General features: G+C 52.1%; 1 protein-coding gene across 1 annotated transcript; it reads right to left on the bottom strand.

The window, feature by feature from the left end:
* Positions 1 to 943: 943 nt before the first annotated feature.
* ZDHHC18 (zinc finger DHHC-type palmitoyltransferase 18) lies at positions 944 to 27,775 on the bottom strand. The gene is made up of 8 exons (XM_069479631.1): positions 27,441 to 27,775; positions 21,493 to 21,653; positions 7,796 to 7,945; positions 6,128 to 6,265; positions 5,962 to 6,010; positions 5,330 to 5,432; positions 3,724 to 3,836; positions 944 to 2,917 (listed from the first exon to the last, which is right to left on the bottom strand). Exons 1-8 carry the CDS (start codon positions 27,773 to 27,775, stop codon positions 2,800 to 2,802), a joined length of 1,167 nt encoding a protein of 388 aa, XP_069335732.1. The 3' UTR covers positions 944 to 2,799.

Here is a 27,775-nt window from a genome sequence, read left to right as displayed (position 1 = left end):
AGCTCAGCAGGGACAGAAAGCCAGGACGCAAGAGTGTTAGTGCCCGAGGGCCCCTGCACACCACCAGGACAGGCCCGAGAGCCTCAGAGCAGGTACACCCTCCTCTCCCCAGCCTCACCCTTCACCTTCTTTTCCAGTTGGAGAGCTGCTTGGTGCAAAGCTACCTCCTCAGTCCAGACGGGGCTGGGTTCTTGGCCCTGTCCCATACCCCAATCCTGCTTAGAGGGGAGTCCTGGGGACCCTACCACCGCCAGCACACACACCACAGCACACACCAGATGGATGGATGGGCTCTGTGGGGCTGCGAGGCATGCGATGAGGATGAGATGGTGTGTGAGGGCAGCGGGCAGTGCTGGCCAACAGGGGCGATATGGTCTTACCAGCTAACCCTCTGCAAAGAGGCCTGTTAGCTCCCCTCAGGCTGTGCAGGAGATGGCAAAATCCTGACAGGTGTCCTCCTGGGGGAGATATCAGAGAAGTGGGCCAGTGTTATGAGCTGCCTGGCCTGGCTCTGCTGCCCAGGCAGGAGGTGGTGGCCAGGAGGGCTTCAGCTCTCAAACTCAAATCTACTGTCTCCAACATTTTCTTAGCTGAGCAGTCACTAGGAATCAGAGTGGAAAAGGCAGAAGAACTTGGGAGTCTCCCAGCCCCTGAGGCACGAGGAGGTGGAGGGAGCAAGACAGGATGGCCTCTTCCCATGTGCCCATGGGGGCTCAGCTGCAGCCCCCTCTGCTCTGCCTCCAGCAGACACAGCTCCAGCCAGGAGAGGGGAGCTTTAGCCAGATCACCAGGCTGCCTGCCTTCTCTGTATCCCCAGGGAAGACCCAAGTTTGTCTGAAAGAACAGAGGACTGCCAGCCGGGGCCTCAGCAAAGGAAAAGCAAACAAAAACCAAACCAAAGCAAATCAACTCTTAAAAACGAAAGTTTTATTACAAGCAGGAACAAAGAATACCGGCTTAAATAAAACGCAGGTGGGAGCCCCCTCCTCTAGCCAGCTTCCTTCTCACCTCCCACGGCTACTGCAGTGATGGCCCAGGGCCCTGAAGCCAGGGCAAAGCTGTTTCTCCCAGAGGGAACCCTCTGTGGCTGTCATTCCCAGCTCCGTCTGTGACCACTAGCCTTTGGAGCGAGGAAGGGCAAGATCCAGGGACTTCCTATGCCATTTTCCAAGGGCTTCAGCCCAGTTGAAGGGCCAAGGAGGGGATAGAGGGACAATTCTCTATTTTGATGAGAAACTATAGCTCCCAGCAGAGGAGGGACATCCTCTGAGTTTCTGGCCCAGGCTGAGGCCAACCTTCACCTGCCCCTGCTCTTCCCTCCTCTTCTCTGGATGGAGGCCCCACTTGGCAGGAACACCTTATCCTCAGTCTCTGGCCCTGGGTCCCATAGTCAGAGCTCAGAGAAGGGGTGTGGCTTGTAGGATGGCAGCCGCTCCCCACAGCCATCACCCCACCCACCATGCCCAGCCTCAGCCTGTCTGGGCAGGACCCAGCTGGAAGTCTAACCTGGGGGCTGGGTGGCAGGGGTGGGGTGGGGGAGTTGGGTGGGAGAGTCTCCAGCCACAGGTGTCTGAAGTCCATGGAGGAAGGGAAGATAAGAGGGTGGGGCTAGGCCCCAGCTCGAGCCCATGGGCCTCTTGTGACTGCTGCAGATGCTCCTACCCCATGGCTCAGGCTGTTCCTGACACCCAAGGGTGGATGGGGGAAGGCAGCCCAGGGGATGTGGGAGCCAGCCACATTTGTACAGGGGCACATGTGAAACACACACACACACACACACACACACACGCACACATTCACAGCCAGAAGGTCTTTTGTAATAAACTTAATAAAACTAACCAGCCTTCTGATAACCCTTCACCTGGCACTACACAGATAGCGATGTGGCCAACTTTATCTTCTTCCATTTAAAAAAGGATATGTAGAAAAGAGGTCTATAAAATTGTGCAAAATACCCAGCATTAATAAACCCGTTTCAAGTATTGCCAGCATGAGCATAGCCTGCCCATCCCCAGGCCTATCCTGGGAGAGAGGTGGGGGCATGCTGGGATCCCTTGGAGAGCCCTCCACGGGCAGGGGGAGGATGAGGCCCCCACTTCCTGCTGTGCTGCCCAGGAATCGTACAGGAGCTAGGTTTTGGGTGCCTAGCTGGCTGATTCAATTTCCTCTGACACAGGCTTCCCCACCCACCGCCAACCCTGCCCTCTCTGCTGGAACCCCAGCTCTATCCTATTGGCCAACTCCATACAAAAAAAGAAAAAAAAAATCCACAGAAGAAAGAACAATGATCATCACAAAGAGAATGAAGGAGCCCACAAGCCAAAGCAGCCCATGGAGGCTTCCTCTCCCACAGCCCTGTCCAGAGCTGACGGCTCAGCAGTCCTGCTTTGCTCTGAGGACCCTGGCTCAGCAAGGCCCAAGCAGTTCCCCCAACTTGGAGGCCTCACGCTCAGTTCATACCTCCACTCACACAGGGCTAACCCTGGTTCAGGCAGAAACTTGGCACGGTCCCCTTGCTGGCCTCCAGAGGCTCTGGCCTCTCCTGTCCATTCTGCCATTGATCAGCTGGAGGCACCCAGGGCCCAAGGCTGCAGGAACCCGGGTTTGGGGAGCAGAGGGCACAGCCACGGAAGAGTTCAGGGAAAGCCACGCAGGGTGGGAAATAAATACGAAAAGACTTCAGTCTTTGGCAGCCCTGCTTCCCTCAGATGGAATGGGAAGGGTCCCCGCAGGTGTGGAGGGCGGCAGGTGAGTGCAGAGGGGCAGACAGGCCAGCAGGTGGCAAGTACTGAGTCCCGGTCAGGGGTGGCCTCCTACCATGCTGGCGTCGGGCTTGGCTCTGCAGGCTGGATCGTCACTTCTGATGGGCGAGGGCAACACGGTGTCGGACTGCACAAATCCCCTCCGGTCAATCAGGCTTCCAAAACACAACGGGGACACACATGAAGGCTCTGCTCAATGCCAAAGCTCCAGGCCAGGGGCTGGATGGCAGAGTCCATCTCCTAGCCAAGGAAAGACCCAGTCCAAGAAAGGCTGAGGAAAGGGGAGCTGTTCTCTTTCTGGGGGCTTCAGACCCTTCCCTTCTGGAAGGCCTCTCTGTGCCCTCCGGCCACCTGGCTATTGGCCACAGAATTTATTCACTGTTAATTCAAACTGGCCCACCTGTCTGGCTGGCTGCCAAGAAGCCAGGTTGCAGGGGAGGAGGAAAGCAAGGATGAATAGGCATTTGGCAATGATGAGATTCCTACTTTCCCTTCCCCCCTCCAGGCAAGTTGTGTGACAGGAATACTAGGTGGGACAGGGGACACAACTGTGGGGAAGTCATCTCCAGCAGTGTCCACAGCAATTGAATTACTGTTCTGGAGTTCTGGTGCCCCCTGGTGTCAGGGTGGACAGGGAGCTTCCCTGCGGGACTGTGACAACAGCCTTCCCTGCTGCCAGGGGAGGATGGAGGCCCACTCGGTCAGGGCAGTGGGCAACCAGAAGGACAGCATCACTCAAGCATGGCCAAAATGGTCACTTATAGTTATCCCTGGGGAGTAGGATTACATATAATATCTAATGCTTTGCTTTTTTTAATATAAATTTTTTCTACAATGTGCATGTGATTAAACATTACGACTTTCCACAGAATTCCTTTACATGACAAATGCCCTGAGTGCATTCAGCAGGGGGTGGTGGACAGAGGGCATCCGTGGTATGGGGAGAGATCTGCTCACTTACCTGGGAGGTAGGGGGCCGCAGAGCACAGCACAGCAGTTGGTGATAATACTTTTATGGCTGTAGGGGTTGACAGAGGCCTCACCACCCCTCTTGCTGGACCACGAGCCTTTGATCTGCAAGCAGGAAGGAGGCCTGGGTCAAGGACCTCCTTTTGCTTTACTTTTCTAGGAGGGAGGTCTAGAGGCTGGGGAAAGCTGGCCAATTCTGAAACCTCTTTAATGTGGGCCATTCAACAAGGGTGGGGGGCCCTTCACAGAGATTAGTAGGCCCCAGCTAGGATGGAAGACAGAGCAGAGCCAAAGAGAAGCCTCTAGAGAAAACTTTTTGGGTGAATCCTCCCTTCTCTGGCCAGCTACCTCCAAAGGAGGGTAGCACAAGGGCACAGGGCTGAGGCTGACCTGGGTGTGAGCCCTGGCCCTCCCACTCACTAACTGTATGGCCCTGAACAAGATCACCACTTCTCTGAGTTTCAGTCCTCCTCTGAAAATAGGGACAATGATAATAATACTAATTCTCAGGTGGCGCTGTTGGAGCATTAGACAAAATCTTGCCAGACTCTATAGCTCTGAGAAGTCAGCTACTGAAGACTCTGAGGAGTTTTGCAGGAAGGAATCCCTCGTGACTTTAACCTGGTTTCCTACACTTATTTGGTCACAGCACTCCTTTTTGCTTAACTCCTGGCAACAACCTGCAGAATCAGCACCCAGGAAACCACTTCAGGGATGCTGGCTGATGTCATTTCTGCTCTTACCAATCACCTAGCACATCATACCCTGTCATGTGTGTTAAGTTTTGTTCCCCTGAATGATAGGCTGAAGTGAGCAAATGTATTTCCTGTTGGATGATGTGTCCCTGATTAGTATCAGATGGCAGGCCCTGAAACACATGCTCTTCTTTGCTTTTTTATTGTTTGGAGGATGGGGAGGGGAGGTCAGTCTGGCCCAGGGCTGGGCACACAGTGGGTGCTCAAACAATGCTTGCTGGGGGTGGTCTGCAAGGCAGCAGGTAGGGAGGGTCATTGGAGCCCCACTCTCCTGTCCTGGCTTCCTCCCTGCCAAAGCATGCCTCAGGGAGCCCCAGAGACCCCCTAAGAACAGTCACGGCTCTGCTGCCTGAACAGGGAGAGCATGCCCACAACTTGGCACCAACCCTGGCTCTGCTCCTGCCCAGCTGTGTGACCCTGGGGCATGTTTCCTGGCCATCGAATGGAGAAAAGGCATCCCTGCACCTTCTGCCTCAGGCTTGGCAAAAGGACCCGAGGAGAACATGGGAAGGGAGAGATTCTGTAAGCAGTAATGTGCTGGCCAAACACAATGTGTGCCATGGTGTGAGTACTGCCTCCTGTGGGGCTGTGGGGAAAAGCAACTTGGGGCCTTGGAAGCCTGCATCAAGGGACCAAAACACATGGGGGTACTTGGAAGCCTGCATCGGGTCTCCCAGGGCCAAGCCTCGAGCACTGGGAGGTGTCTGGCCGTCTCACCCCTCCACCCATGTTTCCCCCGCAGTCCAAGAGTCAGGACTGCACTTGGCTGCCCCAAGATCCCTCAGCCCCATCTCCTTCTGAGGCTCCTGCCCAGGAACGGAGGGCTGCTCCAGCCTTACTCACGTCTTCGTTAGTCGTCAGGTTGGAGGCGACGAGGTAAGTGTGAAACCCTGAGAGGCCCAGGATGGACCAGATGGAGAAGAAGCAGATCACCAGCTCCAACACGGTGAGGGCAGTCAAGGACCCACACGGGGTGGCGGGCGGGGAGCCTCCCAGGCACACGTATCCTTCTGTGGAGCTGTTTCCCCTGCGAGCTGGTGAGTTTTGGAACCTTCCTGTGGCCCACCCACCACTTCTCAGCAGGGTCACCTCCTGGGCCCCACGGAGGGATCAGGTGTCCCACTCGAGAGCAAGACAAGATCAGGATGATGGACGGCCGAGGGGCTGAGGATTCCAAGCACAAAGAGCCTCGGGCATGACATGGTCCAGAGAGCTTGGCATCTTAAGGGACATGCTCTCTTCCAGGCCCCTGAAGGTGTGCCTCCTGAGGGTCCTCGGCCACCCCAGCCCCACAATGCCCCCCTTAGGATAAGATCTAGCCTAGGTGTGAACAGAAGCTGCTGGTACACCGGATTCTAGAAGACGAATGTGGGCTCTACACCATTCTCTTCTGTTTATAGGATGAGGCGTGGGGACCTGCCCCAGTGAAGGAGCCTTGGTTCCCACAGGGGTGTCCACTAGCTGACAAAGGATATCTCGCTGGTGTCTCCTTCAGAGTGGAGAGGAAGTTGCTTCCCTGAGAGCCTGGGGAAGAAGACACAGGAGAGGACACAGCTCAGAGGGACAGCGACTACCTGCCTTGACCAGGCCAACCTTGCTGGCAATCCCCTCCCATTCGCCCTGCCCTCACCCCTAACTCACGCAGCGTCAGGTGGGTGACCACACAGGCAAAGATGAAGGCTGTCAGGAATGACAGGGAGAGAATAAACGCGTAGAAGAAGCGGTAGTTCCGTCTCCCCACACAGTTGCCCACCCAGGGGCAGTGATGGTCAAACCGTTCTGGAAAAGGGCAAAGGGCATGGGTTAGTGAGGGTCTGGCCGGCAATCGGCACAGGTGTTCAGAGGCCTCGCCCCACAGTTGGGCCTTCCCTCCCCATCCCTCCCTCCCTCTGCACCAGGTGGCTCCCAGGCCCCAAGACACACCCTGCTTCTGGTCCTCTGCATACCAGTTCCCACCGGCTGACACACTCTTTCCTGTCTCTCTACCTGGTCAATAATAACTCCTTCATGTCTCAGCTGCGAAGCCATTTCCTTAAGAAAGTCTCCTCCTACCCTAGACTAGGTGGGGGGGCGTCCCCTGCTATCTGCCCCATCACTTCTCTTTTGCTGTAGTTTCCCCATATGTATTTACATACTTATTTATTATTATTGGATTGGCCAATCACCCTCCTTGACTGCAAGGTCCATGAGGGGGGCCTGTGTTGGCCTCACACTGTGCTGAATCCCCAGGACCCAGGGCAGCACCTGGTACAAAGGCCTGACCTACTACCCCAGCCACATGCCAACAGCCGAAGACCCCTGTCCCTTGCTCTCAGACTAGCGGCTCAGAGAGGGGCTGGGCCGCTATGTTACTCATGGACAGCTGGCATCAGAGGCCAGGTCAGAGGGCTGGGCTCACACACACACTGTGTCCCTGGGGGTGGGGCCACACCCAGAGTGGTGAGGAAAGTCCCCATGGGAATGTGGGTCACAAGCCCGATGCAGGCCTCATGCCAAGGTTAGCGCCCTTTGCAGGGGGTGGGTGGGGCAGATCTTCAGAGATGAATGATGCCCATTGAGTCACCCACTTCCCTGCCTGCCGTCATGGGGTGTTCCCCACTGTTCTCTTGCTCAGGGAGTGCTGAGCTAGCACAATGAGCTCACTGCCCTGAGAACTGTGCACAGTCACTGTGGCTCAGCTCACCTGGGTCTTCTCACGCAGCGTTTCCCTTACAACACCCTCCCAGGGGATCACCCTTGGTCCCCGTCAGAGCTTCGTGGCCTCTGGAGAGTAGGGAGAGGGCACAAAACCATCACCACAGTTGCGGGTCAGGAGCCTAAGCTTCCAGTCCTGGTTACCTCCTCTGCACCTCACCAGCTTAAATTCCTCTGTTCCCAGATGCTTATCCCTCTCAAACCCTGGGAATCAGATCAAAGTCTTCCAGTATTGCTGGTCCTGGGTCACTGGATAGCTAATCATTCTTTCTGGCCCAAGCACATCTGGAATGTTATTGTTCTAGTCTCTGGTTCCTGGGAACTTGGACCTACTGAGGACCAAGCTGAAGGATGGGAGAAGGGTTCGAGGCTTCTCTGTGTCTGCCCCGTACTTCAGAGCTGGGGAGAACTGGGCTGAAGCCAAAGCACCATGGGTCACATTCAGCCCCTGCGCCAGGACCCTCCTCAGTCAGGACGAATCTGGGTGAACCAGATTTCCTGGCCAGCCCTGGATATTTAAGACACTGCCCACCCCCACCCCCATGTGTGACCCCATCCTCAGGACTCAGTATCTCTCAGGAATCCCTGCATCCCCGTCTGCTGCCTTCTACTCACCCACACAGTTGTCACAGACACTGCAGTGGGAGGTCCGGGGTGGCCGAAACATCTTGCAGGTGAAGCAGTACTTCAGCTTCACCATCTGCCCGTTGATCATCACCTCTCGAGTCCGAGGGGGCGGCCGGTATGTGGAACTGCCGGTGTTGTCTGGGGCAGGAGGAGAGAAAGACGGGGAATGCCCAGGGCAGCCCAGGGCCAGGAGCCCCAGTGGGGCAGCTAGTGCTGCTTGGCCAGGATAGGAGAAGCCTCAGGAAAACTGATTCCGAGAAACAAATGGGGTAAAACGTCTGGCCTAAGGCAGGGACAAATACTGGGAGCTGCTACCATGTACTGAGACTTCCTCTGTGCCAGGCACTGTGCTAAAACTTTACATTACCTGCTCACACAACTGCCGGCCTTTCACAACTCTAAGAAAGGCCATCAGAGGAGACCCCAGGAAGCCTTAGTGAGGTTTAGCTGCATCTAATCAAGCCCAGATCTAGGTTCCTGTTTACAGGAGGATCAGCAGATAGAGGAACAAAGTAAATAACACTATGAGGAAATGGTCAGATCTGGAATGTGGGAAATCTACAAGGCCACTGGACTGATCTCTAACAAAAATCAGTGTCACTTCTAAGAAGAGAAGGGATATGGTTCTAAATTAAAAGAGATTTAGGAGACAAACAAATGCAATACATGGCCCCTTGAATGGATCTTCATTTTCAAAATAAAACAAAACACAGCAACAAAAGCTATCTGGGGGGCAATTAGGGAAACTTGACTATAGGTTAAAAATGAAGGGCTGGGTGAGGTGGCTCACACTTGTAATCCTAGTACTCTGGGAGGCCGAGACGGGAGGATCGCTTTGAGCTCAGGAGTTCAAGACCAGCCTGAGCAAGAGCAAGACTCCATCTCTACCAAAAATAGGAAAAATTAGCCGGACGTGGTGGCACTCGCCTGTAGTCCCAGCTACTGGGGAGGCTGAGGCAAGAGGATCACTTGAGCCCAGGAGTTTGAGGCTGCTGTGAGCTGTGACTGCACCACGGGACTCCAGCGCAAGCAACAGAGTAAAGACTTTGTCTCCAAAAAAAAAAAAAGTTTTTTTCAAATAATAAAAAATTAGAGAATAACTAATTTTCCTAGATATGACAATGGAATTATGGTTATATAGGAGACTGTCCTTAGATTTTGAAGTTACCTGTTGAAATATTTATGAGTAAAGTGTCTATGATGTCTATCTATGATGTCTATAATTTACTGTGAAATGGTTTAATAAGAATAAAAGTATATATATACGTATGACACAAACAAGACACACTATTAACATCCATCAAATTGAGATGGTGAATGTAAAGGAATTCAATGTAATTCTTCCCATTTTTCTATACGTTTGAAAATTTTCACAATAAAAAAATTAAGAGAAAAGAGAAAAATATGTCACATTCATAGACTGGAAGATCAATATTATTAAAGGATTTATCCTCCCTAAATTAACCTGTAGATTGAACATAATCCCAGTCAAAATTCCCGTAGGATTTTTTGTGAAAATTGACAAACTCATTCTAAAATTCATATGAGACTGCTAAGGGCCAAGAATAGCTAGGGCATTCTTGAAGAACAAAACTAGAGGACTTATACTATCAGACATTAAGATTTATGATAAAGCTACAGCACTTAAGACAGCCTGGTCTCCGTGCGAGGGTCAAAATGCTGACCAAATGGAACAGAAGAGAATTCAGAAACAGACCCAACATGTCTAAGATCAGGTGCTTTATGACAAAGGCAATGCAGTGTGGCAAAGATAGTCTTTTCCTAATAAACATCGCTGGGCCCACTGGATGCGTGAATGGGGGCGGGGGAAATCGATCTGCACCCATGCTTCCCACCAAACACAAAATTCAATTCCAGATGGACTGCAGTTCTCAGTGTAAAAGTTTTGGATAAAAAAATGGAAGAAGGCCGGGTGTGGTGGCTCACGCCTGTAATCCTAGCACTCTGGGAGGCCGAGGCGGGTGGATCGCTCGAAGTCAGGAGCTCGAGACCAGCCTGAGCAAGAGCGAGATCCCGTCTCTATTAAAAAATAGAAAGAAATTATCTGGCCAACTAAAATACATATAGAAAAAATTAGCCGGGCATGGTGGAGCATGCCTGTAGTCCCAGCTACTAGGGAGGCTGAGGCAGGAGGATCGCTTGAGCCCAGGAGTTTGAGGTTGCTGTGAGCTAGGCTGACGCCACGGCACTCACTCTAGCCCGGGCAACAAAGCGAGACGCTGTTTCAAAAAAAAAAAAAAAAAAGAATATTTTCATGACTATGGAGTAGACAAAGATTTCTTAAGACAAAGGGGCTAATCATAGAAGAGCAACTTATCTGATAAACTACATTATATCAAAATTAAAAACTTTTCTTCATCTAAAGATATCACTAAAAGAATGAAAAGGTAATTTTCAGAGCAGAAGATATTACAATATGTTCATCTGACAAAGAACTTATAACCAGAATATATAAAGAATTCTTCTAAGTTGGTAAGTTTTTAAAAGGTCAAACAATTGAATACAAATGTGGACAGAAGATTTAAGTAGACATTTTCTAAAAGAGGCTGTCCAAACAGACAATAAACACATGAAAAGGTGCTTTCATGTGTTATATATCCATTAGTCAGCAGGGAAATGCAAATTAAAACCACAATATGCTACCACTACACATGCACCAGAATGGCTAAAATGAAAAAAATAAAAACATAGCAAGTGTTGGCAAAAAAGTAAAACAACTAGAAATCTCATACGACCACTTTGGACAACTGTTTGGCAACAACTACCAAAGCTGAACATATGCACACCCAGCAATCCCACTCTCAGGCATCTACCCAAAAGAAATGTGCATGAGATGATGTGCACCAAAAGACACAAGAATGTTCACTGTGACAATTCTCATGACAGCCAAACTCCGCAACTACCCAAACACTCCAATAGTAGAATGGATTAAAAAAAAAGTAGCATGAATTCATACAATGAGATTCTATACAACAATGAGAATGAAACTCCTCAGCCATACACAACAATATGAATCAAACTCCTAAACAATGTGTACAGCGGGAAACCAGACACAACACGAAATGTTCAAAGACAGCCAAAAGTAACCTATGGGCCAGGTGTGGTGGCTCACGCCTGTAATCCTAGCATTCTGGGAGGCCGAGGCGGGCAGATTGTTTGAGCTCAGGAGTTCGAGACCAGCCTGAGCAAGAGCAAGACCCTGTCTCTACTAAAAATAGAAAGAAATTATATGGACAGCTAAAAATATATATAGAAAAAATTAGCCGGGCATGGTGGAGCATGCCTGTAGTCCTAGCTACTCAGGAAGCTGAGGCAGGAGGATCACTTGAGCCCAGGAGTTTGAGGTTGCTGTGAGCTAGGCTGACGCCACGGCACTCTAGCCCGGGAAACAGAGACTCTGTCTCAAAAAAAAAATGTAACCTGTGGTGTTAGAAATCAGGATCAATGGCCAGGCGCGGTGGCTCATGCCTATAATTTTAGCACTCTGGGAGGCAAAGGCGGGAGGATCGCTTGAGATCAGGAGTATGAGACCAGCCTGAGCAAGAGGGAGACCCCGTCTCTACTAAAAATAGAAAAAAAATTAGCCGGGCAACTCAAAATAGAAAAAAATTAGCCGGGCGTGGCGGCATGCGCCTGTAGTCCCAGCTACTCGGGAGGCTGAGGCAGTAGGAGGTGCTTGAGCCCAGGAGTTTGAGGTTGCTGTGAGCTAGGCTGATGCCACAGCACTCCAGCCTGAGCCACAGAGCAAGACTGTCTAAAAACAAGAAAAGAAATCAGGATCATGGTTACCCTTGGAGGGTGATAGTGACTGGAAAAGGGCACAGGGGGGCCTGCTGGGATGCCAGTCATATACTGCTTCTTGATCTGGGCTCAAGTTACATGTGTGTTCAGTTTGTGAATATTCATCAAACAGAACACTTACAATTTGTGCACTTTTAGTAAGCCTGTTATACCCATTAAAAAGAGAAAGAGAGAGAGAAAAGAAAGGTTTACATAACTTATTTGAGGTCCTGTAGCTAGTATGCTGGCAGAGCAGGAGTCTAAGCCCAGGTCTGCCATATGCAAAGCCCAAAATTTCATGCACTAAAGCTTCTTGGTACCCTAGGCCACAGAGGACCAAAGTTCCCAGAATAGTGGCTCCTTCCCAGAGGAAGGTCTGAGAGTCCCATGGGACAGCCTGTGATCCACAGCCCACAGCCATGCTCCTAGCCATCACTTCCACTGGATCAACTCCCCAGGTAATGTCTCCAGTTTGGCCACTTGCCCCCAATGAATATTAACTGTGCCTACCAATGTGCCAGGCTCTATTCTAGGTGCTTGTCCATATATCAGTGAAGCAAACAGACTCCATTCTCACATTTCCAATTACCAAAAAGACTTCTGTTAGGTTGCTTCACCATCACCTCTACTATAGCGTGTTTAGAACGGAACTAAGCATCTGCATTTCCTCCTTAAAACTGCCAGTATGGGCCAGGTACTGTAGCTCACACCTGTAATCCCAGTGCTTTGGGAGGCCAAGGCTGGAGGATTGCTTGAGGCCTGGAGTTTGAGACCAGCCTGGGCAACATAGCAAGACCCCATCTCTATCCTCCCAAAATAAAAAACTGGCAGCACGATAAAGGGTGGGGGATCTAGAGGCCAGTGGACACACTCTGAAACCTGGTTTTGTCACTGACTGGTTGTGTGTTAAGGTTGAAGTCAAATGAAACTTCTCAGAGCCTCAGTTTTCTCATCTGTACAACAGGAGTAACAGGTAGAACAGTGAATGAATCCAGGCTCCATCTTACTAGCTGGGTTTCTCCTGATGATACGATTTGCTAAATGTGTGACTAGGCAAATCATTTCACCTCTCTGTGCCTCGGTTTCCCCAGTCACTGAAATAGGGGTAAGAGTACCCACTCTCATAGGGTTGTTGTGAGGATTAAATTAATTAATATATGTGAAGTGGCACAAAGCAAATGCTTAACAAGTGTGAGCTGTTATGATTAGCTCACAGAATTGCTGAGAGGAAGGGAAGAGGCTCGGGAAAGGGAGCACTTCCGAGTGCCCACGACATGCTGAGCACCTTGCAGACATGATCTCCTTCGATCCCGATAACATTCTCTCACGGTAAGATTATCATGATCATCTCCAAGTTACAGCTAAGGAAACTTGTTCAGTGAGAATAAGTGACTTGCCCAAGGCCACACAACCAGCATGCGATAGAATCAGGATGTAAACCTGTTTCCAAAGCTTGGGCTTGAGGTCTTTTTGTAAATTAAAAAAAAAAATTTTCTGGAAACATTTTTAGAGAGATGAGGTCTCACTATGTTGCCCAGGCTGGAGTGCAGTGGCTATTCACAGGTGCGATCATAGTGCACTGCACCCTCAAACTCCTGGGCTCAAGCGATCCTCCCACCTCAGCCTCCCAAGTAGCTGGGACTTCAGGCATGTGCCACTGTGTTTGGCTAATTTTTGCAAATTTTAAAGTGTCATGATGGGTGTTATTTATCTGTGTCTGGTTCCTTATTTCTGCTGATGGCACAATCTAAGAGCTGGAAGGAAGCTCAGAGAGCATGTAACACAGCCCCTGGTGCGTAGCAGACACGTGATAAATGCCCCTCTGCTGCCTCTGTTCTAACCCTTCAGTTTACAAACAAGAAAACAGAGGCCCAGAGAGACTAGATTAGCCCAAGGCCATACCCTGGCAGAGGCAGGGGGGCCAGTCAGGAGTCTTTGTAGACACTTTCCTTTCCTCCTCCCTGCCTGGCCAGTCGCCAAGTCTGGTGAGGTTCTTCCTTCATAATCCTTTGCCGTCCACTCCCAATACCCCAACGCAGACCGGGCCCATGTCGCCAGCCTCCCTAGAGGCTCCCTGCTCCTGGCCCCTCAGCCTTCCAACTCACCTTACACACACCGCACATCCCTCTAAGTACCCCTTTCAAGTCACTTGCCAACTCAAAACCCTTTCCTGGCCTCCCCTAAAACAACAAGATAAAGGATAAATTTCTTGTCCTCACATGTAGGGCCCTTCACGATGGTGCCCAAGCCCCTTCCTGGCTTTTCTCCCACTCCTCCCGTAGGCCCCAGGGTCCCAGCTCCAGGGCCTTCCTGCCCCTTCTCCCACCAGGCCCTGCCCCCTTCCTCATTGCTCCCCAGGACCTGCTCAAGCCCCACGGAGCCTCCAGCAGTTTCTCTGACCACTTCAGCCCTGGCAGACCCCCTGCCTTGCACACAGCACCTGACCGCACTCGTCACTGCTTTGTGCTGTGTGGGGATGGGATGTTGTGTGTGTGTGTGTGCGCGTGCGTGGACCTCGTCTAACTAGACTGTAAACCCCTCGAGCAGGGAGTCGTGGCCCTATGAACTATGAGGCAGCAGGCAAAGAGGAGACAAAACATGCTTTGGGTTCAGACGGACCTGGGGTTCAAATCCTGACCCTTCTATTTATGAGCTGGTGCCCTCAGGGAAGTTCCTTAACCTCTGTGAGCCTGTTGCTGCATCTGTGAAAGCAGCTGAATAACTAACAACTACCTTCAAAGGTCGTAAAGATCAGTAAAGGGACTGGCACTTGGTAAGTACTTACTAGCAGCTGTTTTCATGAGGGGCGGCAAGGCACAGGGTCTGGAGTCTGAGAAAACGGGGTTCAAATCCTGGCTGGAATCCTACCTACTTGCTACTTAAGGAAGTCCCTTCTCCACTCTGAGCCTCAGTTTCTTCATCTGTAAAATGGAGATAAGTCAAGTGTCACCCTCGTAGGGTTGTGCAAGGGCTGAATGAGATGCTTTGAGGACAGCCCTGAGCACAGTGCGCTAGATTCACGGGAACCACTGACATTGGTCCTGGCCACGGAACCAACGCCTGATCATGGCACTGGTTCATGTCATGACACTTCAGTGTGCCGACGCCCCAGCTCTTTCCAAAGCTGGTGCTGCTACTCCAAGCCAAACCCCTAATCCTGCCCCACAGTCCCCAGGGTCCCTGTTCCTGGCCCCATGCCCACTGCTGTCTCCCCAACTTGGATGCGGGCTTTGGAGCCAGACAGACACATGGATATGAATCTCGGCTGCAACTTACTAGCTGAGTGAAAGGGGTCAAGTCACTGAACTTCTCTGTGCCTTCATCTGCTAAAAAAATAAAATAGATCATCAAATCCACTCTTGGGAGGATTAGACGAGAATTCACCAAGTGGCTTTAGCAAAGTGTCTAGCACCTGCAAGAACTTAATAAATACTAGCTATTATTATTGTTGTTATTTCTATGAAATACCTATATCCCAAACAATTGAGCTATGAAGAAACCTTCAGAACAAACCCATCTGTGAGTGAAGACAGCCATAGACCCTCTTCAGCACTGAGAAGTTACTGGAATCCTCAATGGATTCCCACAGGTCCTCTCCAGGGCAGAGGGTAACCCAGGCCTCTCTCTGAGGCGGGGAGGAAAGCCCTGGCCCCTGGCAACCAGGCTTCCTAAGAGGAAGTGAAACTCTGCACACCCAACTTCCTTAGGCTGCCAAGAGCCAGGGGAGGCGAAGAGGGAGGTGCCGTGCTGGGGCTGAGGCCCACATGCGGGACACAAGTAGCTGTCCCACTGCTCATCCTCAGACCAGAGAGTACTGACCAATCACCACCCCAGACTCAGCCTCAGAATCTTTCTCAACCTTCTCCTTTCGGCAGCCACTACCAAAGGCAGCTTCCCAGCACCATTTGCCATTCCTGACCAAAAGGCTCAAGCCTCTGAAGTTTCAATAGAGAAAATGATTTTCTTTCTTTTTCCGTTGTTTTATCTTTTTTTCCCCTAACCACTAGACCATCAGGAGAGAAAAATGATCTCGAAGTGTTTTGACACCCTGTCTCACTTGTTACAGACGGGAAACTGAGTCCACTCCAATGGCATACGGTGGGGCTGCAATGAGAACCTTTATCTTCCAGGGCACTAAACACGAGCACCTACTATGTGCAAGATACCATGCAAGGCCTGGGGGTGGCAGATAAGGGGCCAGTAGATACAGATGAGTCAGAGATATTTGCTTTGTTCACCCTGTGCCTGCCCCACACATTGTAGACATCCAAAAAATATCTGTTGCAGAAACGAAGGAAGAAGGGAGTGAGAAGAGACACTGTCCCTGGCCTAAGGGAACCTAGGATTCACTCAATGGCTCTTTCCGCTAGGTCTTCCCCTCATGGCTCTTCCCCTAGAAGTGAAAAGGTGCCCTCACCCTAGCGAGGCCCTCCTGCTGCCTTCCAGGTGGAAAGGGGGATGCTGAGGCCGTGATAATGAGGGAAGACTCCTTGCTGACAGCTGCAAGAAGCAAATGAATCTCCCCCGACCTGGGGGCATGCGTGGGTCTCCCCACCCCAAGAAAGCCCCGGGGAAGGAGCAGGCAGGCATTCTGCAGTCAGAGCCTGAGTGGCTGGGGCTGGCCGTGGGCTACTGAAAGGGTAAGTGAGGGAAGGCCCTGCCTGAACCTCTGCCCTGCCACTGTCGCCACCTGTGGAGGAAACGGCTGCAGGCTTGTGGTTTCCCAGCTTCCGGGGCCAGCTCAAGGTCAGCCACAGGGCCCAGGCTTTGAGTGCCTGGTCACTGTCCTCCCCAGACCATTTCTGTCCATCTCAGAGGTTTATGGAGCCCCTACCACATAGCAGGCTTAGCGCCAGGCCTGGGGCTACAGGAAGAGCTCAGCCTAAGGGCAGAGTCGGACAGAAGCGGATCCTCGTAGGAGGTACTGCGACTCTGGATCAGCCTGAGCTTATTTTCAAACGTGGCATGACCACTTATAAGCCTGTGACTTTGAGGAAGCTGCTCAACCTCTAAGAGCCTGTTTCCTCGCCTGTGAAATAGGTAGTGACAATAGCAACCTTGTAAAACTATACAAATGAGCGATGATATAACATCAAAGTCTAACCCATAGTCAGTCAATGACATCACTGGTGTATCTGTACCCCATGCCTTGAGGACACGGGAAATCTGTAGGGGCAGGAGGCAGCGTTCAAGGAAGCAACAAAGAAACAGCAACTCAGACGGGTCAGCAAGAACGAAAGCTCTGGTCCCCTGGGGCAGGTGGCATGGCAAGAGGGGACGGAGCAAGAACAGGAAAGGCACTGTGGCAGTTACGTGTGCAGTGTGGCCGGGGGCTGCGGAGTGGGGGGAGCTGAGGGGGAGGGTGGGCTGCAGCTTGCCTCCATCGCGTGGGTGAGTTTTCAGGAAGACAGAAGAGGATTTGTTTCCTAGACATGACACTAAGCAACACTGAATCACACAGTGAGAAAGTTATTCCCGTTTTAATTCTATTTCAAGCCTTTGACTCCATCAAGGGGAAAGTCTCAACTTCTAATACCCCATACTTGTGAGCCTCACCTGCCTAAAGTGACTTCTTTCCAAAGGCAACCGGAACCACCAAGAAATCTGGAATGTTGTTTTTGTTTTTAAGATGATTTCTATTCACAACAAGTGAGTCTTGCTTCCCACTTACGGGGGGATATACATTTTCCTTTTAAAATATATTTAAGCAGAGCACAGTGGCTGGCACTTATAATCCCAGCTACTTGGGAGGCTAAGGTGGGAGGACTGCTTGAAGCCAGGAGTTGAAGACTAGCCTGGGCAACATTGCGAGACTGTCTCTAAAAACAATTTTTAAAAAATTAGCCGGGTACAGTGGCACGTGCCTATAGTCCCAGCTGCTTGGGTGGCTGAGGTGGAAGGAAGCCCAGGAGCTCATGGCCATCTTGGGTGATATAACGAGATTCTGTCTCAAAAATAAATAAATAAATAAATCGGCCGGACGTGGTGGCTCAAGTCCATAATCCTAGCACTCTGGGAGGCCGAGGTGGGAGGATCACTGAACGTCAGGAGTTCGAGACCAGCCTCTGCTAAAAATAGAAAGAAATTAGCTGCACCACTAAAAGCATAAGAAAAAATTAGCCGGGCATGTTGGCGCATGCCTGTAGTCCCAGCTACTCGGGAGGCTGAGGCAGGAGGATTGCTTGAGCCCAGGAGTTTGAGGTTGCTGTGAGCCAGGCTAATGCCACGGAACTCTAGCCCAGGCAACAGAGCGAGACTCTGTCTCAAAAAAAAAAAAGAAAGAAAAGAAAAGAAATAATAAATAAATAAAAATCTTTTAAAAGTAAGCCATTGAAAGGAAAATACTAAAGAAATAAAGGTACAAAGTGGGATGCAGAAAGGGCAAAAATCACAAAGATTGAACTCAAATGACTGGTATTCAGGAAATAATGCTGAAGGCACTACAGAGTCACCCAAATTCTGAGCCAGGCAGGGCCGAGGACGAATTTGGGTCTTGGAGAGACAACTACAACTGAAGGAAAAGGCCAGGCATGGGGGACTGTTCAGCAGAGCCCTGAGCCAACTCAGTTGGAAAATGAGGCAGGTGTGTCTAGGGGAAGTAGGCTTTGGGACAAGGACCTGGGGAACGTCCTGGAGACAGACAGGATGAGGTCTGTGAGCTGCTGTGTGGGAGCGGAGGGAGAGGCAGCCTCTGCGTCTGCCCTGTGAACTGTAACTGGGTCTAGGTGAGCAGCTGTCACTCAGATTCAGATGTCTCTATCATCGCCCTCAGATCGGGAGCTTCCTGGGAACAACATTCCTATCTCTTCTTCAACTGCCTAGAGCCCGCAGGGTAACCCAGCACAGCCCAACAGCCGGCCAGTCAGAATCTCAGACTAGAGTGACCAACCTCCCCGTCCGCCCAGGGCTGAGGAGTTTTCCTGAGACAGGAGACTTTCTATGCTAAAACGGAGCAGTCCTGGACAAACGGAGGAGCTGGTCACCCTACCTCAGACTGTCCTTGCAGGGCAGGAGCCCCAGGCCACAACCTGTTGGGCTGGAGATGCCGGTCCGTGGGGCTGCAGTGAGAAGCCCACACTGTCCGCACGGGCCTGGGACCAGAAATCAGTGCATGTTTCTATGAACAGCACCACCCACCTCAGAGACAGCCCCCAACCTTCTCGAAAAGGCTCAGTGACCTTAGTCCTTTTCAGGGAAATATGTTTCACCTTGGTTAGAAGTTTCCTGGCCACACCACCAAATTTGGCTTCTATTCAAGTTTGAGAATTCAAAGGCCCCCAAAATGCCACTTTTAGGCTTGGCAACTGTTCTCAAAGAAAAGTCATAGGCCCTGACGTTCAAGGTCCTATGAGACTGGTTCCATCCCCACCCTAACCACTAGAGTTTCCATACCTGCCCCTCCCCCTTGCCACTGCTGTCCTCTCTTCCCTCTGCTCCGGCTGCCTGAAGGACCCCTCCACATATCCTCCTGGGCTGGAATCATCCACCCAGACTTTGAGGATTGGCTCAAGTGTCACTTCTCCAGGAAGTCTCTCCAAGTTCTCCGGATTTCTCCAACCCTATTCTAAAGCCCGGCCCCATCCCCACCTCCACCTGTGGGGCGGGTTAGGCCTTCCACCTGGGACGGACTAGACTGGAATCCACCAGAGGGCAGGGCTCACGCCAGCTTCATTTTTGGCCTGTCTCCTTTCCCTCTGCTTTCAGCGGTCAGCACACAGAATGAACACACAAACGAACACGCCTGTAGTGCCTAAGTGGGAGGAGTTCTAGCTGTCTCCTGACCTGCTACCTCGGGAGAGCAAGAAAGGCCTTCGCAGAAGTTCATCCAGTCTTCATTCATTCATTCGTTCGGCCAACATGGCAACAAGGTGAACGAGACACTCGTGTCCTGTGCTGTCACAGCCCAGCAGAAAGGGCAATTTCATAATCACCACCGTGCAGCACAGGGACAGAGAAGGAAGGAGAAGGTGCTCTGGGGATGGGGCCTGGAGGGCCCGCCCTGACCGGAGTCGGGAAGGCTTCCCAGAGCACAGAACACTGGAGCGGAGGCATACGGATAAAGGGGACGTGTCCCTGCTGCCACCTCAGAAGACAAAGCAAGGGGTTTGGGACTCGAAGGCATCCCTGCTCCTTCACTCTCCGGATATGGGTCACCTGCCTCAGTTTCTGCATCGGCACAACTGGTTAACAGGGTCATCCTGACTGGGTGACCGTAAAGACGTGTGGGGAGGATGGACGGAAAGCACTCAGCAAACACGGGGATTACTGCTGTCATTAGCCACGCAGCTCACAGGAGGCCGAGGACTCCAGGCAGCCAGACCTGAGTCCGGCTGAGCTGGACAATAATCCTGCCTGGCGATTAGCCCCAGCCTGAAGTGGAGGAGGAACAGGTGCGGCCGAACCCGCCCAGCTGCCAGGCAGGCCGGCCCAGGTCAGACTGCGGGGTTCTGAAGGAGAGGCCAGTGGCCTGGCTGTCAGGGGAAGGAAGTTGGACATGGGCAAGAAGAAGGTGACGGCCTGGGGCGTGGCTGGGGACGGGCCTGGGCAGAGGAAGGAGACAAAGAGCAGACAGAGCTTGAGAGAGCATCCTCCCCCCGCTGCCCGCCCTCCATCCCTAGCTGCTCCAGAGAATTAGTGAAACGATTTCCAGCAATGGATGCAGCAGGGCTCTGACATTTACAGGCTGCTAGATCTCTTCAGGGCCAGCTGGGTGTTTCAAAGCCTGAGTGAACGCCACCCTGTTAGGGGAAGAAGCAACCACGTACCGGAAACCTCCGAGGTCGCGGTGTGCAAAGAGCCACGTCATTTCTCAGCAGGAAGGAGTTGGGGTGAAGCAAGCTAGGATCAAGGCCCTGGCCCCGGTGCCAGCCACCCAGAAGGAGGAGTTGAGGGCCACTGGGGTGCCTAGGGGCACAGGTTCTCTCTGGTCACACTGGCCTTCCTGCTGTTCCTCAAACACGCCCAGCTGGTTCGCCACTCTGGACTTTTGCTTTTACTGTTTCCACATGTTTGTGTTCCTACCACACCATTCAGGGCCCATCCCCAGTGCCACCTCCTCCCCAAGGCTCCCCTGCCCACCTAATCTAAATTAGCCCACTGCTCCACACTTACTGTGCTCTTCCCCAGATGCCCCACAGCCCAAGCCCTCCTCTCCTCATTGCTCAGACGTCACCTCCTTCACAAGACCTTCCCTGATCACCCTATTTAAAATCACACGCCCTCCCCCCAGTGCTCATCCTCCCTCCCTGCCTTCTTCTCTGACATCCTAGATATTTAATTATTTGTTTATTTATCCTGTTTCCTCCTGCTAGAATGTCAGTTCCATGAGGACAGGTATTGTCAGTTCTGTGCACTGCTATATCGCCAGCACCTAGAAGGGTTCCTGGGTCATAGCAGGGGCTCAATAAATGTTTGACGAGTAAATGAATAAGCGTATACAAATATTTAAGAGCAGGGGCTCCGGCCAGTCTCCTTGGGGTCTCATCCCAACTCTTCCACTTACTGTGTGATCTTGGACCATTTACTTAACCTCTCTGTGCCTCGATTTAATTAATCAGTAAAAGGAGAATAACAACAGTACCTGCCTCATAGGATTATTGGAGGGTTCAATAAGATCATGCATATAAAGAGCTGAAAACAGTTCCTGGCCCCCAGGGAGCACTCAGGTCCATGCTGGCTGCCACCAGGGCCCTGGCTTGCCAGCACTTCTTATTTGCTCCCTTGATTATCACCTGTCTTCCTCTACTCCAGCATCAGCTCCAGCCTGGCTCACTGCTGTACCCCCAGTTTCCAGCATAGTGTCGGAGGAGAAAATCAGGCATCCTCCTGAGTCAGGGAATGTGGAGCTATGGAGACCCAGCTTTGGCTGGGAGGAGGAGCCTCACCGATCTGTTTCTCCAGGGCAGCTGCTTCACAGACAGTGGCCCGGGGCAGGATGCCGGGGTCGGTGAAACTCGTCTGCAGCAGGCAGCTCATGACGAAGAAGAAGAGGATGGCAGCGATGATGGGGATGGCAAGGGTCAGTTTGCGGGCCAGGTAGGGGCAGCTAGAACAAGAGATGGAGAGAGAGAGATCAGCAGACATCCCAAGGGCTCCCTGGGGCACAGGGCTCCAGCACCACGCAGGTGTTGTCACTCCAGCAAATACCACCACATTCCTGAACAGAGCCTCTCCCCAAAGAAAAGGTGCAGCTCCTTGGTGAGTGTGGCCACTCCCCCTACAAGTGCCTGAACAGACATCACTAATCGATCCTTATACCCCACCCCCACAGCAGATGTGCTCAATAGATCCCAGCACTTAACCCCTGCACTCAGCTGCAGCCTGAGAATCCTTCTAAACACAGAGCTTCAGGCAGACACTACCAATTGAGTGGACTCATTTGAGACAAACCATCTAGCAATGTTCATTCATTCATTCATTCATTTAGTCACCCACTCCACAAATGTTTTCTGAGGTCTTCTTTGGGCCAGGCAACACCTTCAATAAGCAGCAGGGATAACACAGCAGTGTTTAGACAAGACTCCCTCCCCCGTGTGACTTATGGTCCAGTGGAGAAAACAGATACGCAAACAGGGAACTGCCACACGGGGTGATGCCTGTTCTAATGGGGGAGGGTAAAGCAGTGTAACAGTCAGAAAAGCCTCCCTGAAGGACACAACGCCTAAACTCGAGCATGAAGAATGAGTAGAGGGTTGGGGGAAACAGCACGGTCCAGCCACTGCCATTGTTCTAGAAGGGGAGAAACACCCAACATATAAACCAACAAGTAACTGAAATTTATAGCAAATGCTATGCAGGAAATAAAGGGCATTGGGGAGGCCTGCTTTGTACAGAGTCGTCAAGAAAGGTCCTTCTGAGGAGGGAAGAGGATTCCAGAGAAAAGGAACAGCAAGTGCAAAGGCCCTGAGGTAGGAAAGGTAGGGTGTCTCCAAGATAGTTCTTTTTTTTTTGAGACAGGGTCACACCTGGCTCATTTTTTAATTTTTTGTAGAGATGGGGTTTTGCTGTGTTGCCCAGGCTGGTCTTGAACTACTGGCCTCAAGTGATCCTCCCGCCTTAGCCTCCAAAGTGCTGGTATTACAGGCATGAGCCACTGCACTTGGCTTCCAAGGCAGTGCGGTTAGGCCCCAACCCTAGTTGACTCAGAGAACAGCCTGGGCCTGCTGAAGGCCTGTGCCTCTTCTTCCACCACACAGGCCTCCTACCATAGGATTCCACATCCCTCTTCAAGCCCCTTCCCCGTCTTAGGGCTAGAACATTCTAGAAGTCCTGGACACTGGTGGGAGCATGGCTTTATTATGGAGTGAACCTATCATGGCTCTCTACGGTCAATCTTCTCTGTTGTCACACCACTGTCCACCCAGAAGCCAGAGACATCTTTTGTAAATGTGAATCAGATCATGCCATTTCTCTGCTTAAAACATTCCAATGGCTTCCCATTACACACTAAATAAAATCCAGACTCCCTACCATGGCCTAGGCTAGGCATGATCTGGACCCAACTGAAGACTTCTCCAGTCTCATTCCGTGAAATTCTCCCCTCGCTCCCTCTATTTCCACTGCAATGGCCTTATGATAGTTCCTAGAATAAGCCTGGCTCTTCCCTACCTCAGGGCCTTTGCATTTGTTGTTCTTTCTCTCTGGAATCCTCTTCCCTCCTCCGAAGGACCTTTCTTGACGACTCTGTACAAAGCAGGCCTCCCCAATGCCCTTTATTTCCTGCATAGCATTTACTATAAATTTCAGTTACTTGTTGGTTTATGTGTTGGCTGTTTCTCTCCTGCTAGAACATGAGCTCCTCTGTGGGTATGGACTATGCTCTCTGGTTCACCCTTATGTTTCCAGCACACTGCACTGCACCTGGCACCAAGGGGGTGCCAAGTAACTGTTGAATGACTGAATGGTTTTCCCCTGGTGCCAGGGGACAGAAAAATAGCTACTATCTTTTAAAGGCTTACTAAATACCAGACACTGCCCTAGTTAATAAATTATTATTATTATTTTAAGAGACAGGGTCTCACTATGTTGCCCAGGCTGGTCTTGAACTCGTGGGCTCAAGAGATGCTCCTGCCTCAGCCTCCCAAGTAGCTGGTTCTACAGGAACATGCCAATTTAAGCTGTGTTAAATTACTATTAATAATATCTGAAGTACAGATAGCTACTTTGTGCCAGGTACTATGCTAAGCACTTCACATGCATTTTCTCATCAAATCCTCATCGTGACCTTCTAAAGTTATGCTCCTGATTTTACAGATGAGGAAACTAAGGCTCAGAGAACTTAAGCGACCTGTCTGAGGTCACGTGGCTCAGGAGTGCTAAAGTGGGACCCAAGCCAGGTCTGACTCTGAGGCCCATACCATTATCCACCATCCTATGCTGCCTCCCCTCCAGAGCCACAGCCGCACCTGATGGGGTGAGGAGCTGATATTTGGGAGATGACCGGCCACTGGGAGGCCTGAGGTCAACCAAGCTTCCAAGAGCTGGCACAGCTGCAGGAAGCAAACCTGTGGGCATATGCACTCTATTCCTGAAGCCTCCACCATCAGATGCTCTGGCCTCCAGAGAGGCCCTTCCCCTGAGGCACAGAGACTGCCAAGGCCAAGGGCTCCCACGGGCCATGCTCTCCTCCGTGTATCTCGGTGCTCCCTGGCTCCAACCCTCAAACAGAACCAGCTGGGCCCTCGGTGTCACCCACATGGCAACTCATCCAGTTCATGTACAACCAGACTTCTTTGGAGGATGGAGAAGACTTGAAATCTGAGACTTGCAAAGCCCACAAGAACCACCATGTCCTAGCCTCCTGACTTTCCAGAGGGGGACCCTTAGCCCCACAGCCAGATTGAAGGTCACCCAGCCAGCCAATGACAGGAGCTGGGTTTCCAGGGTCCCAGCAAATGCTCTGTTTGTTCATTCATTCATCCATTCAACAAATGTTTACTGTATTGAGTAGCACTGGTTCTAGGTGCTAAGCATACAACAGCGAGGAGAACAATGCCCTACTCTCATGGACAAAGACAAGCAAGAAACTAACAAGTATACATATAAGACATCAGATGGCCTGGGCATGGTGGCTCATGCCTATAATCCCAGCACTTTGGGAGGCGGGAGGATTACTTGAGGCCAGAAGTCCGAGACCAGCCTGGGCAACGTAGCGAGACTCAGTCTCTATAAAAAACTTTTAAAAATTATCAGGACATGGTGGTGCACACCTGTAGTCCCAGCTACTCAGGAGGATCGCTTGAGCCCAGGAGTTTGAGGCTGCAGTGAGTTATGACTGCACCATTGCACTCCAGCCGGGCAACAGAGCAAGACCCTATCCCTAAATACATAAATTAAATAATAATAAACAAAAAAGATGTCGGATGGTGGCAAGTGCTTCAGAGAACAACAAATGAGGGTGGAGAGGACAGGCTGGAGGGGAGTGGCTTGCTATGCTGTACAGATGGACAGAAAAGGGCAAAAGTGAGAGAGTGAGCTATGAGGCTCCCTAAAGGCAGGATATTCCAGACAGTGCAAAGGCCCTGAGGTATGAATGTGCAAGGAGGACAGCGTGCCTGAAGGGCATGCACAGCCAGGGGGTGGGGGAAGATGAAGACAGAAAGGGAGCAGGGGCCAGAGGCCAGGGAGGATTGGGACCTGACTTAGAATTAAAGGAGCACTCTGGCTCCTGTGTCAGGCGGGAAGTAGGGCAGAAGCTGGGAGGCCTGTGCAACAATCCACCAAACCAAACAATGAAGTAAAACCACTCACAACAGGAAAGACCCCAGAGAGCACCTTTACCTTTTCCCAGAGCAATGAGGGAGGACAACAGTGTCTCCCACCTTTCTTGCCCTCACTAAGGGCATTTCCACCATGCCAGGCCCCTGCTGGGGTTTCACACCAGTCCAGACCCAGGTGAGCTCTCGGCCCAAATCCAAACCCTCCTGCCAAATCCACCACCCCAAGTGAGGATGAGCAGAGACAAAAGACAAGATGATTCACAAGCTCTCCCCGAACCCAGAAGCCCTTGCTTCCTTCCTCCCTTGCTGGAGACAAATCAGTCACCAGTGGAAGGTACCCACACAGCCCAGAGAATGTCCTGCTTTCGAACGGACCAAATCTCATGCTGCAGGGTCACATGGGCCAACCACAATAAGCACCGCTTCCTCCTGCCTCGGCTGAAGCCCTGGGCATAGGGACTGAGAGGACAACCCAGGGGACAGGGAAAAGGCACTTCCAAAACACTCACGTGGCCCGCCCAGTGAAGTGGATCTGAAACTCAGCACAGGGGCCATGCTGGGGGCTCCCAGAGCTTCTGCTTGTAAATCATCCCTGAACTTTTTATCAACCCTCAGAAAGGAAGGGCAGCATGTTTCCTGGAAGGGTGAAGGGAGAAGCTAATTTACAGGAAGTTTTCACCTTGCCTTAAAGGGAAACCCAAGGTTGCAGATACATGATCTGGCAGCTGGAAAGGGTACCTGGGGGCTGGTGTCTTTATGACAGCCTGGCCACATGCCCTTGGGAAGTGTCTTTTAGCAAAGACAACAAGTACTAACAGCAGCCAATTAAGTGCCTGTTACTGGGCTACAAGCTTGCATGTGTGACCTCATGCCATCCTCAGGACAACCTTAGGGGTGGATACTATTATAAACCCCATTTTACAGATGAGGAAACCGGGACTCTGAGGGTGAAGTGACTTCCTCGAGGTTACACAATTAGTGCACAGTGGAGCTGAGATGTGAACCAGGTCTGCTGGCTCCAGAGATAGAGTTTTCAACTGCACCATAGGATGAAGGAAGATGAGCACAGAGGATGGGGAGAACGAGGAGGGGACATGGGGCTTGTGCAGCACAGGGTGGGTGTGCAGGCAGCGAATCACAGGGCAGGGCGCTCAGGCTGCAGACCAAGGGGTGGAAAACTTCCAATACAAAGATGCGACTCTGGGAAAGGATAAGCATCCACTGCTGCATCCATAAAACGGAGATGCCATGTGGGCCAGTCCTGGGTCACTGAGGATGTGAAGAGGTCAGAAACCCATGGGGGCAAATATGACCTGTCACACAAAAGCACTCTGGACTCTTCCTCGAAAAACAACAAGGCGCTGCAGCTGTTCCTGATGTGGAACAGGTCACAGGGATGTTCCGGAATGCTGAGAAGGGAAAGCAAGCCAGGTGGGCAGGAGAGGGCAAGGGGCCTGGGAGACGCCTGGGGGGCGAGGGAAGGACAGGAAGCTCTGGAGAAACTAAGGAAGGTGCTGAAGAAGGAAAGGAGGCCTGACAGGCCCAAAGACGTTTCAGGGAAGATGCCTGGGGGCCTAGGCAGGGTCTGAGAGTAGAGAAGAGAGGAGAGGACTCTGGAGGGAGCAGAGAGGATGACTAGGAAATTTATGGTGGGTGTACATAGCCAAAGGACACGAGAAATGTAGAAGTTGTCTGGAAGGGATAGGGAAGGCCAGAGAGAACTGGGGTGGTGGTGGCAGGGTGGGCGAGAGATGGTCGGTCAGGGACAGGTGAGCAGGAGAGGTGTGCCCAAGGAGCCGGGGGCAGGTTCCGAGAGGGCAGAGAGGATGGGGCCGTGGAGGGCGGTGTTCCCGGCGGAGGCAGGCTGACAAGTGCCAGGGCGGGGCCAAAGAGGACGGGGCGGCTGAGAGAGCGGAGGAGACCAGCGCAGAAGGGGTCCCCAATGCACAATGTGGGAGGATGGGGGTCTGGGAGGGGTGGCGGCGACCAGGGAGGACAGACGAGATGTGCGAGAAGACTGGAGAGGCCTGCGGGTCGACCCGAGAGGGGCGGGGAAGAGGGAGGCGTAGGGAAGGGACGGGGAGGATGAGGGCGCCGGGGACCAGAAGACTCACTCGAAGACGAAGAAGAGTCCGGTGGTGGTGAGGATGAGCAGCAGCGTGAGCGCGAAGACCCCGCCGTGGCCGGCCAGCATGAGGCGGCCGCCGCAGTAGAAGCGGTTGCGGCCCGGGAACACCTCCCACTTGCGCCGCGGGCGGCGGCCGAGGCTGCCGCTGCCGCTGCCGCTGCCACTACCGCTGCTGCTCCAGCGCGGCGGGGCGGAGGCGGCGGGCGGCGCGGGCCCGGGGCCCGGGGCGGGGGGCGCGGCGGGGCCGGGGCGGCGCGCCCCGGGGGAGGCGGGCGGCGGGGCGGCCCCGGGGCTGATCTGCTGGTACTCGCAGTCCTTCAT

The sequence above is a fragment of the Eulemur rufifrons genome, chromosome 8, assembly GCF_041146395.1.
Source record: "Eulemur rufifrons isolate Redbay chromosome 8, OSU_ERuf_1, whole genome shotgun sequence".
NCBI lineage: Eukaryota > Metazoa > Chordata > Mammalia > Primates > Lemuridae > Eulemur > Eulemur rufifrons.
Note: the sequence above shows the minus strand (reverse complement) of the source record. Positions and strands in the feature narration are given on the sequence as shown.

Bases quoted from the DNA above. Each gene is read 5' to 3' on its own strand.
- ZDHHC18 (XM_069479631.1), bottom strand. From the start codon at position 27,775: ATGAAGGACTGCGAGTACCAGCAGATCAGCCCCGGGGCCGCCCCGCCG. The intron at 7,946-21,492 runs GTGAGGCTCCTC...CTCCTGCCCCAG, and splicing joins TGCCCTGGAGAAACAGATCG to ACAACACCGGCAGTTCCACA. The intron at 3,837-5,329 runs GTGAGTAAGGCT...TCCTGCTTGCAG, and splicing joins ACCTGACGACTAACGAAGAC to ATCAAAGGCTCGTGGTCCAG.